The sequence below is a fragment of the Gigantopelta aegis genome, chromosome 4 (assembly GCF_016097555.1).
Source record: "Gigantopelta aegis isolate Gae_Host chromosome 4, Gae_host_genome, whole genome shotgun sequence".
Classification (NCBI taxonomy): Eukaryota; Metazoa; Mollusca; class Gastropoda; order Neomphalida; family Peltospiridae; genus Gigantopelta; species Gigantopelta aegis.
In genome coordinates, this window is record NC_054702.1 from 18,305,801 (window position 1) to 18,326,624 (window position 20,824).

Below are 20,824 nucleotides of genomic sequence, written 5' to 3' on the forward strand. Positions count from 1 at the left end.
TAGTTAGATAAATACCACGATGCAATAGTTAGATAAATACTACGATGCAATAATTATATAAATACCGCGATGCAATAGTTAGATAAATACCACGATGCAATAGTAAGATAAATACCGCGATACAATAGTTAGATAAATACCACGATGCAATAGTTAGATAAATACCACGATGCAATAATTATATAAATACCACGATGCAATAGATAAATACCACGATGCAATAGATAGATAAATACCACGATGCAATAGTTAGATAAATACCACGATGCAATAATTATATAAATACCACGATGCAATACTTATATAAATACCACGATGCAATAGTTAGATGTACAATCCGTTTAGAGATTCCGTGCCTCCACTTCAGAAATCCTTGATCCGCCCATGTATAATGGTAATCATTTTAAATAATGAAGCGCTATAACTGTCCAAATATTTATTCACCCAACACATCACCTAGACTAATATTGGTGTCTAAATGTATGTGTCCACATGCATTCATTTCGAGCATTATAGCAAATTGATGTTTGCTCCTGTATTACGCTTCAATATTTATTTTATGTCACGGCTCCGTTTCTAAAAAACATTCTGCATATTGATTTTCTTCTCTCGGTTTTAGTATAGTGCATTCAAGTATATGAGGTTGGGTGTTTCTAAATCCCGTCATAAATGTGTAATATGTCATGCAAGCTTCAGAATATCAACGGCCAGCAGACTGTCCAGTTGCTACTCTGTGCGCTCTTACAACTCGATTCTCCCCATTAGTTGTTAATCTGAGCGCACCCGTCGTAAATTGGAAGTTGGGGAAATTACAACTCAACCGTCGAGTTGGTCAACTTTCAGCTGGCAGTTGGTAGTCTAAGACTAGCATTATACATCAACATTTAGTAGGTTTGCACTAGTGGTGGTGTGTGGGCAAGTTGCAAAAGTTCTTTTTTTTTAGTTTATAAGTGCACTTTCTGCTTACTTTGAGAAACCTTCTATAACTTTGTCACGATTCTTTTTGTACTGCGACCCCACTTATTTTAAGCAAGGTACGGCCCTGAAAAACCTTTGTCAATTCTTGTATAACCAGTAAAATATATTAAAATCAACAACCTTTCCACACAATCGGTGTTTCTGCAAGCCAGTCCATCTTTTTTCCGATCTCATTTTTGGGATAATACAGTCCAACCATTTGCTTCTGTACATCTGTAAACACGGGAAAAGTAATATACTTTATTTAAGCACATATATCATCTGTAAACACGGGGAAAGTAATACACTTTACGTTTAAGCACATATACATCTGTAAACACGGGAAAAGTAATACATTTTACGTTTAAGCACATATACATCTGTAAATATGGGAAAAGTAATACACTTTACGTTTAAGCGCATATACATCTGTAAACACAGGAAAAGTAATACACTTTACGTTTAAGCGCATATACATCTGTAAAAATGGGAAAAGTAATACACTTTACGTTTAAGCACATATACATATGTAAACACGGGAAAAGTAATACACTTTAAGAACATGGATCATCTGTAAGAAAAATCCCAAACCATACAACATACATATTAATAATTAAAAAAAGCATATAAATTTGCAATGTAACCTGGAATTATAAGATTGTTAATTATTTTTAAAATATTTATTAAAAACGTTTTTTAAATAATGTATCTGTAAAACGAATCAAAAAAGAAAAGAAAGAAAAAGACTGGAATGAAAATTGGATGCATAATCAGAAACTATGGTCCTTCCCACAGGGAACGTCTTTTTCATACCATGGAATTTACTACAAGTTATTTATTTGTAAGCCGATCGTTTTCTAAATTTGCACACACAAATAGTAAAAAAAAGTTATTTCCAAAACACCTTTACTTTTCTTCTTATTACGTCAAACCAAACTGAAATTATTTACAATAAAAAAACGTTGTAGGAGGATAGGACGGGATATAGGTATGCAAATAAGTGTAAATGCATCGTGAAATAACAATAAACTTCTCCGATTCGTGTTGCCCGTCACATCCGCTGACCTTCACCTTAGCATGCCTAGCAACCAGTGAACTGGGTGAAAACAAATGACTTATTTACACTGAATCGCATATCAGTATTAGACATTTTTGTTCATTGAGAAGCACAGCACTTCTATTTTCGATTCTACTATAACTACACCTGAACATGATATGTTGTGAAATAAAATTAATTTATTGTTAATTTTACTTAAAGTTGCCGTATAAACATACGCATATTGCATATGCATAAACATGCATGCATGTTATTGCATACTTCCGATGTTTTGTTGGTGAATCGATGGTCCTGCTGCCAATTAAATAAAGAGAGAGAGAGAAAAACAAAACAATAACAGCTATTCACGGGTGTAGGAAGGTGCCAAAATGTGTGGGATGGGGCACACATACACATACACACACACACACACACACACACACACACACACACACACACACACACACACACATATATATACACACACACACACACATATGCATATATATATATATATATATATATACACACACACACACACACACACACACACACACACACACACACACACACACACACACAGTTATAAATATATATAAACTATCGCTGCTCCTACAAAGTGTGTGTGTGTGTGTGTGGGGGGGGGGGGGGTATCCAGGCGTTCTGTGGGTCCGAACATAGGCCTCTTCTCAAAAGAAAGTGGCACTGAAAATTCCCAATTGCTACGTAAAAAAAGCCCAATATGTATGTGTGTATATATATATATATATATATATATATATATATATATATATTACAGTCAATGTCTATAATCAGTCAATATGTATATTGACTGAAATGTTCAGTCAATATACTTAGGCAATGTACATATTGACTGAAAATTTCAGTCAATATACATATTGACTGAAAAATGAGACTGATTTATAGACAGATTGACTGAAATGAATTATACTCACTAATTCAATCTATTGAGTTCATCTACTGATGCCTTCTTAATCACATAATCCTAACAGATTAGAGACAGTAAATTAGTTGATATGTAGAGACTATTTACATATGTTTTCACAATAGATTGGAAGCCACAGTTTGATGCCTTCGGATGTTAACAAAGGTTTACATATGTTTACACAACAGATTGGAAGCCACAGTTTGATTTCTTCTTAATCACATAATCCTAAAAGATCTAGATAGTCAAACAAAAGCTACAGGGACCTACCATAAACAGTCCCATGATCAAAATAAGGAAATAGATAAGAAACCAGAGAGTTGCATGTCAAAACATTGTTGTCAGTGATCTATAAAAGAAAGTGGACAGCAATAATGTAACATTGCTCCATCAACTCTTGCAATGGCTAACTCGATGTGAGATTCCTTTCGTGAGCAACTAGTGAAGAAGAGAGAATCTGACAACAAGTCATTATTATGGACGAAGACAGAGTATTTCTCTTTACTTGAAGAACTTAAAGAAGCTTGTTCTGCTAAGAGTAAATCTCCTCGTCAATATTACATCCTTGGCCGCTATGAGATATTGCAGTGTGGTGACATGGAAAAGTTAATTCGTAAACGCGGTGCCAGTGATCAGGAACTAATTTACTTTACGCATATCGATGATATGTTTGACATTATTAAGAGAGGTCACGTTTCAACTGGTCATGGTGGTCGCGATAAAATGATGAAGGTTTTGAAGAAATATGCCAATGTTACCCGTGAGGCAGTAGAACTGTACAAATCACTTTGCATAGAATGCCAGAAAAAACGTAAACGCATCACGACCAAAGGCATAGTTGTTAGACCCATCCTATCCACGAGGTTGACCTTGTTGACATGCAGTCTATGGCGAGTGGTTCATACAGATGTCTACCAGGATCATCTCAATAAGTATTGTGTATTGCGTCCATTAACATCAAAACGTGCAGCAGAAGTTGCCTTTCAGCTGATGGACATGTTTTCTATTACTTGGTGCACCTCAGATTTTGCAGAGTGATAATGGCAGTGAATTTACTGCATCCGTTATTAGGGTGTATACTACCAAATCAAATCCCATAGACGACAATAGTAACATATGTGGCTAAAACTCCTACCTGCAACGTATCAACCGACATAAACGCCACGGATATAAATACTACCACCCCTTACACTTAAAGTGAATCAGAAAAAAATGGGGGTCAAGCTGCTCGTTTCTGAGATAACGGGTAGCGTCTATGACTACCCTAGTTTCGCACAAAATTCGAGTACTTTTTTTTACAGGTTCCCCATACATGTTTCAAGCACAAGGCTACTTGACACATTTGTACCAGATGAAATAAAATTGCACATTTTTTTTACCCAGATGAAACTATTATTTTTTACAACCAACACACTCACATTTATAACCAATCACAGGACTTGTGGTGTTCACTTCTCTATCAAAAGTTGGGTGCAGCTCGAACTTTGACCCAGCCGGAAGTTATTTGGTTTAGTACTACCTATACTGATAACATACATTTGTCAAACAGTGTCCAGCTATGTGTCTTTATGACAACCAGGATCTGGTGTATTCTGACACAAACTGACAACCTCACTGAAACCGTTGTTTCTACAGTGCAACCTAATATAATGTACACCTCAAAAAGCATATATATTGCATATAGTTTTATACAAATGCAATATGTCATATTAAACAACAAAATGTTTTAAAATAAAACTCCTGAAGATATTTACTTTCAGTTGGGTGTGTGTACTCAGGTATATATGTAGAGACAACAAAGATAGTCAGAGTACCTCTACCCCTTTAAAGAATTCCATTAAAACACATGCACTTGATTGACCCCTAGATTATGAAGACCTTAACAGGCACATCAAAGAAATATCAGTATTAAAAAAATACACTGTCTGAGGAAAGAAACACAAACATGACTGTACCTGTATGAAGTAATGACTTAATGTCCTGAACATTAGTGTTGGGAGGAAATCCTGTATGCTGGGTGTGGGTGTCTTCAAGTTACCAGGTGTGGGAATTTCAAATCCATCGGCCATGCTGATTTTCATAACGAACCATCAAAACTATTGGCAGCCACCAATATTCCTGACTGTATTTTATTTATAGCCTACTGTAGTTGGAGGTTTTAATAGTTGTGATATCTGGAATAATCATGCAGCTTTAACACATTTATTTTTGATTAATTACTGAAAAAAACTATTTTTAAATGACAAAATTACCCGAACATCTATTTTCTTGCATTATTTTTTAATCCGGATGAATACAATATGTACATTAGATGTATTCCTACAATCTGTAATCCAGCATTTTATTTAGCTAGTAACATTAGGTAATACAGCTTTAACAATAAAATAAATTATCAACTTAATCCAGGGCAGATAATCAAATCTGAAAATATTGGTTCTGAATCTAGTATAAACTCAAAATGCTTTTCATGAGAGCTAACTAAGTGATTATTAAGAAAACAAAATGATCTGGAGATCTAAGTATATGTTTAACAACCTTATTGTTATGTACAAATAAGAACAGAAGGCACAATAGTGACAACAAATTTAATTATGTTTTTGGTAAAGTTTTTCTTCAAATTTAATTAAAATTTTGCATAAAACTACAAATTTGTCTAAAATATAACTTAGCACCCTATAAATATGTCAAAATGACAATAAAAATCAACTTCTTTACAAATTTGAGTGTTCAGAATTTCATACATAAAACATTAACAATATTAATGGAAACTAAAGACATTAACCCACTATTGGCACATGCTATTTTTAATATAAAAATAAATTGCTATTAAAATCTTAATTCAGGTTGCCTATATATAATACCATATTTAAGAGCAGTTGTATATGGCAAGTCAAATACCATGTAAAAAGAAATTATTGAAATCTTTACAGTATGAATTATAGGCCAAAACCAACTTTTCTTCAGTGATAACTTTGATTCAAACTCCATTCAGAGCCATGTACAGAGATTATTGTCAAGGTCAAGGTCATTGTGAACTTGCATGATCGAGTGATGGCTAATTAATCAACCAGTATAGTTTAATTAAATAAAATGACAAAATCATAATATTTTTTATTATGCACTGAATATGTGCTATAGGGTGTATACTACCAAATCAAATCCCATAGACGACAATAGTAACATATGTGGCCTAAAATCCTACCTGCAACGTATCAACCGACATAAACGCCACGGATATAAATACTACCACCCCTTACACTTAAAGTGAATCAGAAAAAAATGGGGGTCAAGCTGCTCGTTTCTGAGATAACGGGTAGCGTCTATGACTACCCTAGTTTCGCACAAAATTCGAGTACTTTTTTTTACAGGTACCCCATACATGTTTCAAGCACAAGGCTACTTGACACATTTGTACTAGATGAAATAAAATTGCACAGATGAAACTATTATTTTTTACAACCAACACACTCACATTTATAACCAATCACAGGACTTGTGGTGTTCACTTCTCTATCAAAAGTTGGGTGCACCTCGAACTTTGACCCAGCCGGAAGTTATTTGGTTTAGTACTACCATTAAGGAGCTGAAGCTTCTATGACCTGACCTTCTGATGGTTTATGGTAAGCCCAGACATCCTCAAAGTCAAGGCTCAGTGGAACGATTAAACTGTGACGTGACGGACATGCTCACAGCATGGATAGGGGACAATAACTCCACAGACTGGCCAATGGGACTTCGTTTTGTACAATTCCAAAAGAACAGCAACTACCATTCTGGAATAAAACAATCACCATACAAAGCCTTGTTTGGAACTGAAGTCAAAGTTGGATTGCGTTCCAATACCCTTCCAACAGAAATTCTCGAAAGAATGGTCTCTGAAGATGACCTTATTGCAGCATATGCCACCCCGCCAGAAGACCAGGGGACAGCAAAGTCGGAAACTTCCACCCCAGCAGAAAATCAAGAGGTTGAAACCGCCACCCCGCCAGAAGACAGCAGACACAGAAGATGTTCCCGATGCACAGCTAAGAACTATTCAACATAACATCCAAGTCCAGCGGAAAAGAGCAGCAGATGGTCAGCTTGCACAAGCTGAACGCATGGTCAAGCGCAGTCGTTCGGAGCATGTCCCTGGTAACCCCGGTGATAATGTAACCATTCCTATTCCTTTTGTTGATCGTGGGGAAGGTGACCCTCGCAATATCATGGGTGTCAGTGTGGACAGAGATGAAAATGACCTGTATCGAGTAGCTGTTCGGGCAGGGATCCGTAAGGGACGCTATAGCAGAAACCAATTCGATTTGTGCACCCAGCAGTTGCATAGCATTGAGGACATGTCTAGAGACGGTGAGGTTGGCCTACGTCAGGCAGTGCAGAGAGAGTCCAGGTGCGGTGGTCAGGGCTATGCCAAATGCAACTGTGCAGCCAGTGGCAAACAATGTCGGACAAGCCGATGAAAATGTTTCAAGTCAGGTGTGAAATGCAACAGCAGGTGCCACTCCAGTATCACATGTGCCAACAAGAACTGAACTGTAGACCCTCATGACTCTCACCAATATAGGATATGTTAACATGATCTGTCAATAAAATACTAAGTAAACCTCAACACGACTCTCGTTTTCTTTAATTAAGCAGTCAGTCAATCTGTCTATAAATCAGGCTAATTTTTCAGTCAATATACATATTTTTTCTCTTTTTTTCATCTGCTTTGGTTCCTCCTGTTGTGCTGTCGGCTTGTACTTTGCATGAATATCTATTATAAACTACCCAGGTATTCATAAATTAATAACCATTCCTCGTGGCCTAGTGCTGAGTGTGATATATGCATATCTTACAAACACTTCTGAGGAGTACCTATAGTAGGGAAATCATGACAAATATCAAGTTACTCGAAACGTACAACTAGTTAAAGGGGAGGAAAGGGGAAAAAATGTGTATAAAAATGTAAAAATATAACTTTTGCACCTTCACCCCCCCCCCCCCCCCCCACACACACACACACACTCAGTAGAGGAAGGAAACCCCAAAAAGATATTATGCCCTCCTACACAGACACACACCAGATATCGTTCCCACGGGCATGCATTGCTACATTACGAAACCCACAATTCCGACGTTATCATCTTCACAGCTGAAGTAATGCCATTACAAAAGTTAAAAGGATGTGCCACATCGTCTCTTAGGTTACAGTGGACAACAAAATAGATATAGTATTGCCTTTGCAAAATTTCAATGTTGTGTTTCTCCTATTCGGTTAGAGACCCGCCCATGGATATGAGAATCTGCCGGCGGGATCCACGATTCTGTTGAGGAGCAAAATTCATGTCTTTCTAAACTGTCCGTTTTTATGAGGATCTTCGTTTTAATTTGTTCCAAAATGCTCAGTTATGTTGTAAATTGTTTTTATGTTGTTACCTAATTTAAAAAAGTTATGTATTTTAATGTCAGTGTCTATCTAACCTTGCATTTGAAACGGGCAAAACCTGTTTTTATATTTTACAATGTTGTAGAGACATAATAGTGTTTTTATTATTTTAGTATTTTAATTGTACATACTTGTATTATTTAACTATACTGTCTCTCATAATTCCGTAATGGCTTATGCACTTTTATGTTTGTTTTATTTGGTAAATGTGTGATGTACATACGGTGAGACGTTAATAAATGACATGTTGATAAATTATCTGTCCGTCTGTATTGTGACAACACACTGCACCTGTATGGCTGGGTAAATTAATACCAACGACTTTAAGTAAAAACTAAATACATATATTACGACACTGGTTATATATTTACTATATTACAATGAGCATAAAATTTAAGAACCATATTTTAACCGATTCTGTATTAACATGTTAACAATTATAAACCTATGGCTTTTATATTGTTGAGAAAATTTTCGATATTTTGCAAATGTTTAGGTTGATTAAATAAAACTATTGGGAGACATTCCAAGCGTCGTTTGTATTTACCTATCAATAAACTGATTAGAATTTTACATAATCACCTAAATGCATAAAAAAAAACCGGAGAGAAAAAAGAAGAAGAAAGAATACGCGCTAATTCAATACCACATTTTATTTACAAAAACGTACAAAATATATAATCACATTTTATTTACAATAAATATAAAAATATATATAAGTAAAACATGTTACATGTTAATGCATTACAGTGCTACATCCTCAGACATGAACTGTTGACTACAGAGGTAAGTAAACTTGGATCGTGGCGCCCATGCTTTTCCGCCTGTCGTTTTGCAAGCATTTGCCCAGAGATGTTCTTTAACCTCGTCTACGAGAAATATGAAAACTTTTAACTTGCTGTCTATCATTATAATATGATTTGTACTGCCAAAGGCTGCTCAGGTTTTCGACATTTTCGATTTGCGCGGACAGAAGTCCCGTAATTAATGATATTCCTCTAATGCTCCCCTTAAAGGGACATTCCTGAGTTTGCAGCATTGTAAGATGCTTCCGACTAATAAAATATTTCTACGATTAAACTTACATATAAAATACATTTTCTTGTTTAGAATATCAGTGTCTATATATTCAATATGTTTCTGGTCGTCTTAATATGTGTAAGAAGCCAAAACTGGATTTTGTCATACAATAATGTCGTACGTACGAATTTTTTTTTTAACCTAGTACAAATATTGGAACGATCAGAAACACGTTTAATATACAGCCACTAATATTTTATGCAGAAAAATATATTTGATATGTAATTACAATCGTTAAAAAGTCTCTGTTAGTCGATAACATCTTAAAAATTGTAGCAAACTCAGGAATGTCCCTTTAACTCCCATGCAAATAACGGTTTGTTTTCACCCAGTCCCTTAGTGGTCATGGTAACTGTGGCCTGCCACCAAGCGCTTTGTCGGGATGCGCGCGCAACCCGAAGAGAATACAATAAACAATCATTTAAACAAAACACACATGAGTAAAAGTAATTTGTTTCAAGTTTTTTAAAATCCAGTCAATGACATATTGAATTTTTCAATTTAATGTCAATGCTTTTACTGTTGTTTATTATTACTGTGCCTACATTTACATTGTAAAGTTGTGTATAATAATTATCTTTATACATGTCCTATGGGGCAGATTTTAATCTAAATCTGTTAACCGAAAGGTCCACTTTAGTAAAGTTTTATGAAAGTTAAAGTTTAACGACACCACTAGAGCACAATAATTGATTAATCACCGGATACTGGATGTCAAACATTTGATAATTTTGACATATAGTCTTAGGGAGGAAACCAGCTAATTGTTTTCATTAGTAGCAAGGGATCTTTTATATGCGCCATCCCACAGACAGGATAGCACATACCACGGTCTTTGAAATACAAGTTGTGATGCACTGGAAGGAAAGATAAATAGTCCAATGGGGCCACCGACGAGGATCGATCCCAAACCGACCGCGCATCAAGCGAGCGCTTTACCACTGGGCTACGTCCTGCCGCCTCCTAAAGTTTGATGAATGTTTAATGTAGATATGCCACATCAATACTTAAGACAAACACAGTTACTGAGTAAAGGGTTTTTATTATTGGATTAACATCTAATCTTGAATCAATATGGGTCTTTTTCAATGGTATGTTTACAAACAAACATATCTACAATTAATAAGGATGTATACCGCCAAATCAAACCCCACAGACGACAATAGTAACATGTGGCTAAAACTCCTACCTACAGCGTATTAATCGACGTAAACACCGCGGATATAAATACTACCACCCCTCACCCTTAAAGTGATTCAGAAAAAAATGGGGATGAAGCTGTTCATTTCAAGTAGCGTCTATGACTATCCTAGTTCCGCACACAATTTGAGTATTCTTTTTTTTTACAAGTACCCCATACATGTTTCAAGCACAATGTTACTTGACACATGGTACTAGATTAAATAAAATTGCATACATTTATTGCCCAGATGAAACTAATTGTTTTTACAACAAACACATTCACATTTATCACCAACGACAGGACTTGTGGTATTAACTGCTCTATCGAAAGAATGAGTGCACCTTAAACTTTGACCCAGCCGGAAGTTATTTGATTTAGTACTACCATAAAGGTCACCTAAGGGATATCTCTACAGACCATGAAAGGGATCTTTACGAACACGTTTTTTTTTTTTTTTAATATACAGTGAGTGATCAGTAATTTTGCTCAAGATCAATGTTTTTTAAGACCTTACCCCTTTCTGCGTCGCAGGATCGAACCACCTCAGTGAATCCGTTCAACTGATTGGGTTTTTTCTCGTTCTAACCAGTGCACCACAGCTGGTCAAATGCCGTGGTATTTGCTTTCCTGTCTGTGGGAAAGTGCATGTAAAAGATATCTTGCTGCATTAGAAAAATGTAGCGGGTTGACTAAGAGTCAGAATTACCAAATGTTTGACATCCAATAGCCGATGCTTAATTAATCGATGTGCTCTAGTGGTGTCGTTAAAAAAAAAAAAAAAAAAAAAAAAATTCTCTCCACAGACCTATAGATGGTAGGCGGTGCGCAATTTTATTTATGGGTGTACGGGTTAACCCATGCAAGATTCAGGACTCAAGGTCATTGTGTTTCTTATTTGCTTTTGACTGCCATCCACTTGCACCCACTCACTGAGTTTAAACGGCTCACATTGGAAGTTGTAAAAACCACTGCACCGACTTCCGTCTCTCTCCAGGGCGGGACGTAGCCCAATGGTAAAGCGCTCACCGGATGCGAGGTTGGTCTAGGATCGATCCCCGTCAGTGGGCCCATAGGGCTATTTCTCTTTCCAGCCAGTTCACCACGAACTGGTGTAACAAAGGCCATGGTATGTGCTATCATGTCCGTAGGATATTGCATATACAATGCTGCTAATCAGAAAGAGTAGCCCATTACGTGGCGGAAGCGGGTTTGCTCTCTCGTTATCTGTGTGGTCCTTAACTATCGGTCCGACGTCATATAACCGTAAGATGTACTGCTGAGTACGTCGTTAAATAAAACTTCCTTCCTTCCTAAGAACTTATTATTATGTTCTGAGAAGCAGCTGAGTCGAAAGTCATAAACAATGTGTATGAACCATAATTGGTTTTATTATATACATATCCATCAAATATACTAGTCACAACAAGTTAAGGGCCAGTATCAAATGTTACCTTACTTTTTCAAACATTAAACGAACAATCAGGGACGGTGATAGGTAATAAAAAGTAGGTTACAGACTTGAATAAAGCATTTCAGATTGCATGCACATGAACCTTTTAATCACAGCTTGTTTGGTTGCTGGTAGAAAGCGTATGGCAAATACATACAAAATTGAAGATTATTTGACATTTTAAAAAAACAAATTCTGACTAAGCAGGACACCCGCCTGAAAACTGCATGGTGCACGTGCAACTCCTTTTTTATGTTAACGCGTTTCATGTTTGATTAGGGTTGGGACGGTATACATTTCTTTGCAATCTGGTTTTGGATATCCATAGCGAGATGTCTGCAAGTAAGCCATTCCGTCATCCATTAACTGCAAGAGTGTTTCCATGCCGCTGACACAACGGACGGGTTAGCCATCTCCGACGCAGTGTTCACGTGGCACTTAATTTGTTGTGATTTAGTGTATTTATAGATCTACAGGAACCATACAGGTGATATTCGGTGAAAAGTCATATTTTCACTGTAGTTTAGTTACAGTGAAAATATATAAATCATATTTATATTTGTGTGAAAAGGTTCATGATTCAGTTATCTCCCTTATAAATGATTACATTCTAATTACTGAGGTCAGGGTTGCTTCGTTGTTATTTTAGCTTGATGATTGCCAATGCATCTGATCGGATTAGAAAAATAAAAAAGGTTATTTAAACATCTGTATCTATATAAATAAAAGGATATGAAGTGCAATGACGGTAAAATATCTAAAACTGATTGAGTACAAAGCAAAATAATGATGACACAATATCCTGTTGTTGAGTGTAAGTTAACATTTTAACTTAACGTTCGATTCATATTTTGTTTTTGTTGGGGGGGGGGGGGGGTTAACGATCACTTTGTCAGGATATTTTCACAGCAGTATTATTAAATAATTATTAATTTAATAATTAAATAAAGGTAATTTTTATTAATTGACAAGTAAATGTTCTTCAAATGTTCCACTTAAACAAATATATCATGGCATTACGTGTTTTCGATAGAAAAAGCGAAATATATTAACAAAAAGCGAAAGATATTGTCATAAATTGGGAAAGATGTATGTAGTAAATATTCCATTTCATGGTGGAAGGTTTTCGAATACGATTGTTATGTCAACTATTCACAATTCATAAAAATAAAGAGTTCGTGTAACATGTAAAAGATGAGAGTTTGAGTGTGTATCTTGGAATCTGTCGATGCCGTAGGTGGAGTTGAGATCGTGTAACATGTATAAGACGAGAGTGTACCTTGGAATCTGTCGATTCTGTAGATGGAGTTGAGATAGTGTAACATGTATAAGATGAGAGTGTACCTTGGAATCTGTCGATTCTGTAGATGGAGTTGAGATAGTGTAACATGTATAAGATGAGAGTGTACCTTGAAATCTGTCGATTCTGTAGATGGAGTTGAGATAGTGTAACATGTATAAGATGAGAGTGTACCTTGGAATCTGTCGATTCTGTAGATGGAGTTGAGGTCGCCTTTCTTATTGAAGGAGATCCAGCCGCGGACCCCCGGGAACTCGGTGTTCATGGCGTTGTTAAAGAGCAGCTTGCCCATCTCCGTGTCTTGGTAGGTGAAATTCTCCAGCCTCGCAGAACCTGGGAACACAATAAGCACGTCTCAAAACATCGACAAACATTCTTAGAGTACTGCTAAAGAAATACATGTCCCCTACCGGGGCTAACATATTTTCACAATTCCTAATTCCAAGGGTCATAACTCTGAAAATTGGATAAATCGCCATGAAAGTTAAACTTAATCTGTAACTCAATATCTTCAGACATTGTATCTCCTAATTTTAAGGGCCATAACTTTGTCAAAAATGGGCAAATCGCCATGAAAGTCTTGATATGTAACAGTACATAATAAAGCTATACACAAAATGTTAGACATATGAAAAAAAACACATCTGGAAAACTATATGTGGGACAGTTGGATGGACGGACTGACAGACAGCCATCCAGATAGACAGACAGACAGACGGACAGACATAAGGATGAAGATGAAAACTATAGTCTCCTCCGGTTGAACCGGTAGGGGACTAATAATTGTGTGGTAATGTTTTACATAAACTATACTATACTAGTATGTACAACTACCAACTGATGATGTTGCAGCAGTTACTACTACATATAGTATTGCTAAAACTATCACATGCTATATTAAAGTATGGCATAGCATAGTTACATAGCATAGCATTGCAAAGAGCATATATTATTATTATTATCATTAAATGTGTTTAATATTGGCCTTGTTATAGATCCTAGAATATGTACCGGTCTAAATTTGGCTATATTGGCCCGAGGCAACGTCAATGGTTGATACATTTGGCCGAGGACCAATATAACTGTAACATGACTATAACAAGGCCAATGTTAAAACACCCATTTAATGACATTTTTATGAATCTCAACTTCTAATGGCAGTTATGCATTAGGTCAAAACACAAACACAAAATCCTCAAAGAAATGTCAAGGCGAATTCATAACCTTGCTACTCGTATACAGTTTCATGTTTCTATGTACATTATTTCTGGAGACAATGGGACTACGTTTAGAGGAAATTTTTGACACAGACGGGAATAAAACTTTGTGCCAAAAATTCACAAAGTTCATTTTTGTCTGACACGCGTGTAACTGCATATAGTAAAATGGTTAAACATCTGCGTTTAAGAAAAACAGGTACCGTATATTTTAGCCTTGACGTTTACTCTGGACTGACGACTGATTGCATTAATGGTGATCTCGATAATAGGTACACTAAGATTATAGTCACTATATTTTGTAATAGAACTAATGTAAACTTTACCTTTTAAAAATCGCAAAACTTTATTATTATATATTTTTTTTACCGTTATTCTTAAGGTTTGTCGTTCTTTTAATTAACTTTACTGTTAGGTCTTTTATTATTTTATTTCATTTCACCGTTATTCTGTCATTGTTTCTTTTCTTGTTTTTTACTGTTAATCTCAAACTCTATTATTGTTTTAATTCACATTACCGTTATTCTTAAGATCTGTCAGTATATTATTTTACTTTACTGTAATGTTATGTAATGTTACCTTTATTCTCTGGTATTCATTCGTTTCTTTTTTATCGTCAATCTCAAGCTCTATTATTGTTTTAATTCACATTACGGTTATTTTCAAGCTATATAATTGTTGGTTTTTGGGTGGGTTTTTTACTTTATCGTTATTCTGAAGATCTCTAATTGGTTTATGTCACTTTACCGTTATTCTCAAGATCTGTCATCGTTTTATTCAGGGCCAGAGCGGCAGTCCAGATGGCGTCGAATCCCTGCAGCCCGCTGTTAAGAGCTGGTAACGGCTCGTGGTTTATCCGCTGCAAAAACAGCTTCTGGATTTCGTGGGCGGTCTGGCCAGAAATGGTCAGCTCCGGTTTCGGATTCACCCGTATCGGATCCACGGCAAAGTATCCGTCTATAGCCTCCTTTATCTGGTCTATCGTACAGTCCGTGTTCGGGACTGAAACATTCCACCAGTTTTCCGAATACCAGCCAACAAGTATCCACGCGATTTTAGGACCATAGAGACCAATTTTGTACGCCTGTGACAACAGAAACAGTAATTTGTAACATGGCAAATTCTCGCTTAGGTCTCCAATTTTATAAAACATAATGTTAGTATGATAAACATCGATAAATATTTTGACTCCAGAGGCCATTGTTGTTTTTATTACCGATTAACATAATAATGAGACACTTGATATAATCATAGTGAAATGTTTATACGTTCTAACATTAGTAAAACGTAGTTACTGGCCACCATCCTGACTCACCTGCCGCGGAACACACAGTTTATAGTTTACAAGTGTTCTTTTTGTAACTAAAGAAACCCTACATTAATGTGTCATCATTCAAAACCCCACCCCCACCACCACCCCCACACCCCAGACACAGCAATAGAGGGTCATCTCCAGCAAGTATAATAAGCACTTCTTAAAAAAGATAAAATTTTAATATTTTTTAGTGACATCCGTCTGCATGTCGCATATGCTATTACGTTCAGTGGCATATGATATGGAGTTTTTTTTATTTGTATCGTGTTGAAAGTCACTTGATTAACTTACTTCACAAAACACGCGCACCGCCATGTCAGCATAAAAACTTCCAACAATGATCCTGGCACCACTCTCCTGTGAAAATAAAATGCATGTTAATTCTTAACAAATGTCTCTTCTTTGTTTATTGTGACACTGAACAGAAATTCGCTTTACTCCACTATTTAGAGATTGTTTCGCGCTGTGTGTTAATACATTGTTAATTATAACAAGAAGGTGCTAAACGGACATCGGTGGCACTGGTGCCCTCCTACTGACGATTTGTTTATTTGATCTCTGAAATGACATCTACTAAGTTCTAAAATAATCGAGTAAAAAGATACCCAAACCTCTATGGCCACCCTATCCTGGACGGAGGAGCCGGCATGGGTCGACACCTGTGCCCATGACAGGCGTGCGCTACAACAACTTGCTCTGAATGTGCACATTAAGCCCTATGTCCTGACCCGATCTATGGCCACCCTCTGGATCCAAAGTTTGTTTTGTTTAACGACACCACTAGAGCACACTGATTTATTAATCATAGGCCATGGATATCAAACATTTGGTAATTTTGACATATAGTCTTAGAGAGGAAACCTGCTACATTTTTCTATTAGTAGCAAGGCATCTTTTATATGTACCATCCTACAGACAGGATAGCACATACCACGGCCTTTGATGTACCAGTCGTTGTGCACTGGCTGTAACAAGAAATAGCCCAATGGGCCCACCAACTGGGATCAAAAACCGACCGCGCAACAAGCGAGCGGTTTACTGCTGGGCTATGTCCCGCCTCTGCCTCTGGATCTGCCCCTGCAGCTCTATACATAACGAATTGTAGCGGTTTACCTGGAGGTTGCGTACTTGTATGATTGGGTCGGTTGTGATAATTTCAGACGTCACAACAGTCATTCCTTTTTTCTTCATTAATCCAATTAAACCATCGTTGGCCTGAATCGACACAAAGACAAATAGTGCTTCTAAAATAAAGTTTCACATTATAAGAATTTTATTTAAAAAGAGACTATCCTGAATTGGCTCAACATTGTGACATGCGATTGCTTCATAGATCTTTGAGATACTGACTTTTTTTCTATATTTTAATTGTATCTATCTGTGATATTTGTATTTTTACACAGTTCTTTATACCGTGTTTTAATTTAACTGTTGAATTTTTATATTGATGTTGATCATCATTTAATGTTTTGCCTTTACTATAGTTTGACATCTATTCTAGATATTTTGTAATGATTAATGTTCTTTAAAAAATACTTTTTGTTTGTTCAGAATATCACTGTTTATAAGTGCATATTGCATGTGTTTCTTATTGTCCTAATGTTTGTAGTAGCCCATAATAAATTTTACCTCCAAATCATTCCGGAAGTACAGAAATGTGAGCTATTACAGACGTTATAAGGACCAACAACAACCGTTTTAATGGCAGTAATATAGTCTCTTTAACTTAATATACACAGTAAACGATAGGATGCAATTGCGTAGATACCAGTCACAAAATAATATAATCGATTTACCATTAAAATATCCAATTGGCATTAAAGGCATACTGTCATGGATTTAAGGACCTTATTTTTCTAAAAATGGATAATAAATAAAAATTACATTAATTGTTGGGAACCAAATCTAGCTATCGCATCATTTTAACTGAACCATGATGGAGTGAAATCCATGTCATCCCTCTCGGCAATTTTAGTTTTTGAATTATGGACCATTGGACAAAATGTCATTAAAATAAATGGAGTATGGCGGTTATGAAGATGGTTCAATAAAGTAAATTTAGGAACAAATCAATTTGTTTTTGTTCAGGTAATACTTTGTTAGACCATTAAATAGGTCAGTGGTCTGTGACACTATGCCTTTAATATACTAGTATATATTTTTTAGTAAGACAAACCTTTTTAATACATTTTTATGGATGGTGAATTCTGGTTGCAAATGCATCTTCCTAAAACATATAAACAAACGAACAAAAACTACTACAAGAAAAACAATAACCTACCTCCCTCCTCCCAAAAAAAGAGAAAAACAGAGAAAAAAGCCCCCCCCCCCCCCAAAAAAAAAAAAAACAACAACAAAAAAACAACAACAAACAAACAACAACAACAAAAAAAAAAAAAAAAAATCCAAACAAAACAACCAAAAAACAACAACAACAACAAAAACGTATACAAAAATAAATGAAAATTTATAAATGCACCCTCTAGATACGGAACTCAAAATCTTGTGCTAGAAGAAACAAGAAGATATACGCTGTCATACCACAGAGAATAGTTCAAACGCCTGGTGGATGGTGGCGATCTTGGACCAGCCGAACTGGGTGAACATCTCTATCTTGGCCGGGTTGATGTCGCTGTCGGGGGAGTTGGTTCTGAGGAACATCTTGAAGCGAGACTTGTTGGACAGCGCCGGGGACGACGACACGGGGGACAGCTGGCCACGCCAAATGGAAGACAATAGAGAGAAAAGGATAAGGAAACAATGTCACTAGAGTGAAGTATTGATGGATGGATGAATGAATGGATGGATGAATTAATTAATTATAATTACTACCACTACTACTATTATTATTATTATTGTCACTACCACCACCACCACCACCACCACCACCACCACCACCACCACTACCACTACTACTACTACTATTGTTATCATTACTACTACTACTATTACTACTACTACTACTATTAAAACTACTACTACTACACTTACTATTACTACTATGATTACTACTGTTAAAGCTACTGCTACAGCTACTACTACTACTACTACACTTACTACTACTGCTGCTGCTGCTGCTGCTGCTGCTGCTGCTGCTGCTGCTGCTGCTACTACTACTACTACTACTACTACATTTGTTTATACGATATCTCTAATAGCAACCTCACAAAACCTTTAACAAATATGAAACCTAAAATTGCTTGAAATGTTCATGTTTGGACATCAGACTTCATGTCTTTTTACAGGACAATCATCAGCTATTTATATAACAGTCGAACATTAATCATATAAACAAGATGAAGGCTTCTCCGTACTCATATTTTCTCAGTATATTACAAACCAGGATGTGGGTTTAAAAGCACTGTAAACTATTGTCGGCTATTGCTGGGTTTTTGAATTGTTAAATTATAAATTATGCTAGGGTGCGACTACCAACTGCTATCAGAAAGGTGACCAACGTTCTGCTGTCACAACTTCTACGACTGTCCAATTGCTAGTCTGAACGCTCTTACAATTCGATTCTCGTCCTATAACCCATTAGTTACTAATCTGAGCACCCGTCGTTAGTCGGAAGTTGGGGAAGTTCAAACCGGCCGAGTTGGCCAACTTGGTCGTGACAGTTGACAGTCTGACGCTAGCATTATTTACAAATGTTGCTTTAAATGATTAATTCCTGCAAATCCCTTGTACTGCTTATCGTTCTAGTATTTGCAGTCTGTCAAATCGCATTTTATACGAAAGAGAACTGTACTTCGGAAACTAGTGGACGTTACTTACATTCATCTAACAGATGTATGATGATGTGTTGAACAATAGAGAAATACAGGAATCAAATGTGTGTGCAATGTTATTTAAATATAATTAAACAACGGAGAATTTTGACTTTTAGAATAGAAAAGAATGAATGAATGAATGAATGAATGAATGAATGAATTAGTGACTGACTGAATGAGTGTGTGAGCGAGTCGATGGATGGATGAAAGTTTGTTTTGTTTAACGACACCACTAGAGCACATTGATTAATTAATCATCAAACATTTGGTAATTCTGACATGTAGTCATTCGAGAAAACCCGCTACATATTCTCTAATGCAGGAGGGATATTTTATATGCACTTCCCACAGACAGGAAAGCAGATACCACGTCCTTTGAACAGTTGTGGTGCTCTGGTTGGAACGAGAAATGAGTGGATAGATGAATGAATGGATGCTAGAAGGATATATGAATGAATGAATGGATGGATGGATGAATGAATGAATTGATTAATGAATGAATGAATAAATGAATGAATGAATGGATGGATGGATGGATGGATGGATGGATGGGAATTTGGGTGGGTTGATGGATGGATGGATGGATGGATGAATGAATGCATGGATGGACGGATGGACTGATGAACTAATGATTGAATGAATGAATAAATGAATGAATGGTAAACCAACATTTCTGTATTGATGCTCCTACCTGTACCACGTTCCACCTATGTGACACTTGGGCTGTTGCCTGGGAAACTATGGAACACAGCGCACCTATAATCATGATCTTTGTGGGTGGACTGTACAGGTGTTGAAACATGAGGTCCAGGCCAAGACCAGGATCACACTGAAATACATGCAACACTGAATGAATGAATAAATAAATAAATAACGAACGAAACAACAAAAGGCAGGGTTCCCAAAATCCCCTAGCCGTCGGTCCCGGCTAGTGAATGTTTGGTGTGGACTAGTGGAACTTATCAACTGTATTACGTTGAAGGCTAGTGACTTTTTCAAACATCTGTAGAACACTGCAAATGGATGTTCAAATATATGAATATCTAACAATGACGAACGAAAGTCCAACAATAAATGAATGTATGAATAGATGTGTTAATGACGGGTGGGGGTCCAGCTCAGTCAGATGCAACCGCTACTGT

At 36.4% G+C, this 20,824-nt stretch overlaps 1 protein-coding gene across 1 annotated transcript in view; it reads right to left on the bottom strand.

Moving 5' to 3' along the window:
- Positions 1-7,445: 7,445 nt before the first annotated feature.
- LOC121369723 (gamma-aminobutyric acid type B receptor subunit 1-like) overlaps positions 7,446-20,824 on the bottom strand; it is a 36,852-nt gene continuing 23,473 nt past the window's right edge. Inside the window, exons 2-8 of the mRNA XM_041494776.1 lie at positions 20,374-20,511; positions 18,451-18,621; positions 17,023-17,124; positions 16,201-16,266; positions 15,342-15,678; positions 13,552-13,710; positions 7,446-7,516 (exon numbers count right to left, since the gene is read on the bottom strand). Coding sequence (XP_041350710.1) covers positions 7,446-7,516; positions 13,552-13,710; positions 15,342-15,678; positions 16,201-16,266; positions 17,023-17,124; positions 18,451-18,621; positions 20,374-20,511 — 1,044 coding nt within the window. The remainder of the gene's footprint in view (positions 7,517-13,551; positions 13,711-15,341; positions 15,679-16,200; positions 16,267-17,022; positions 17,125-18,450; positions 18,622-20,373; positions 20,512-20,824) is intronic.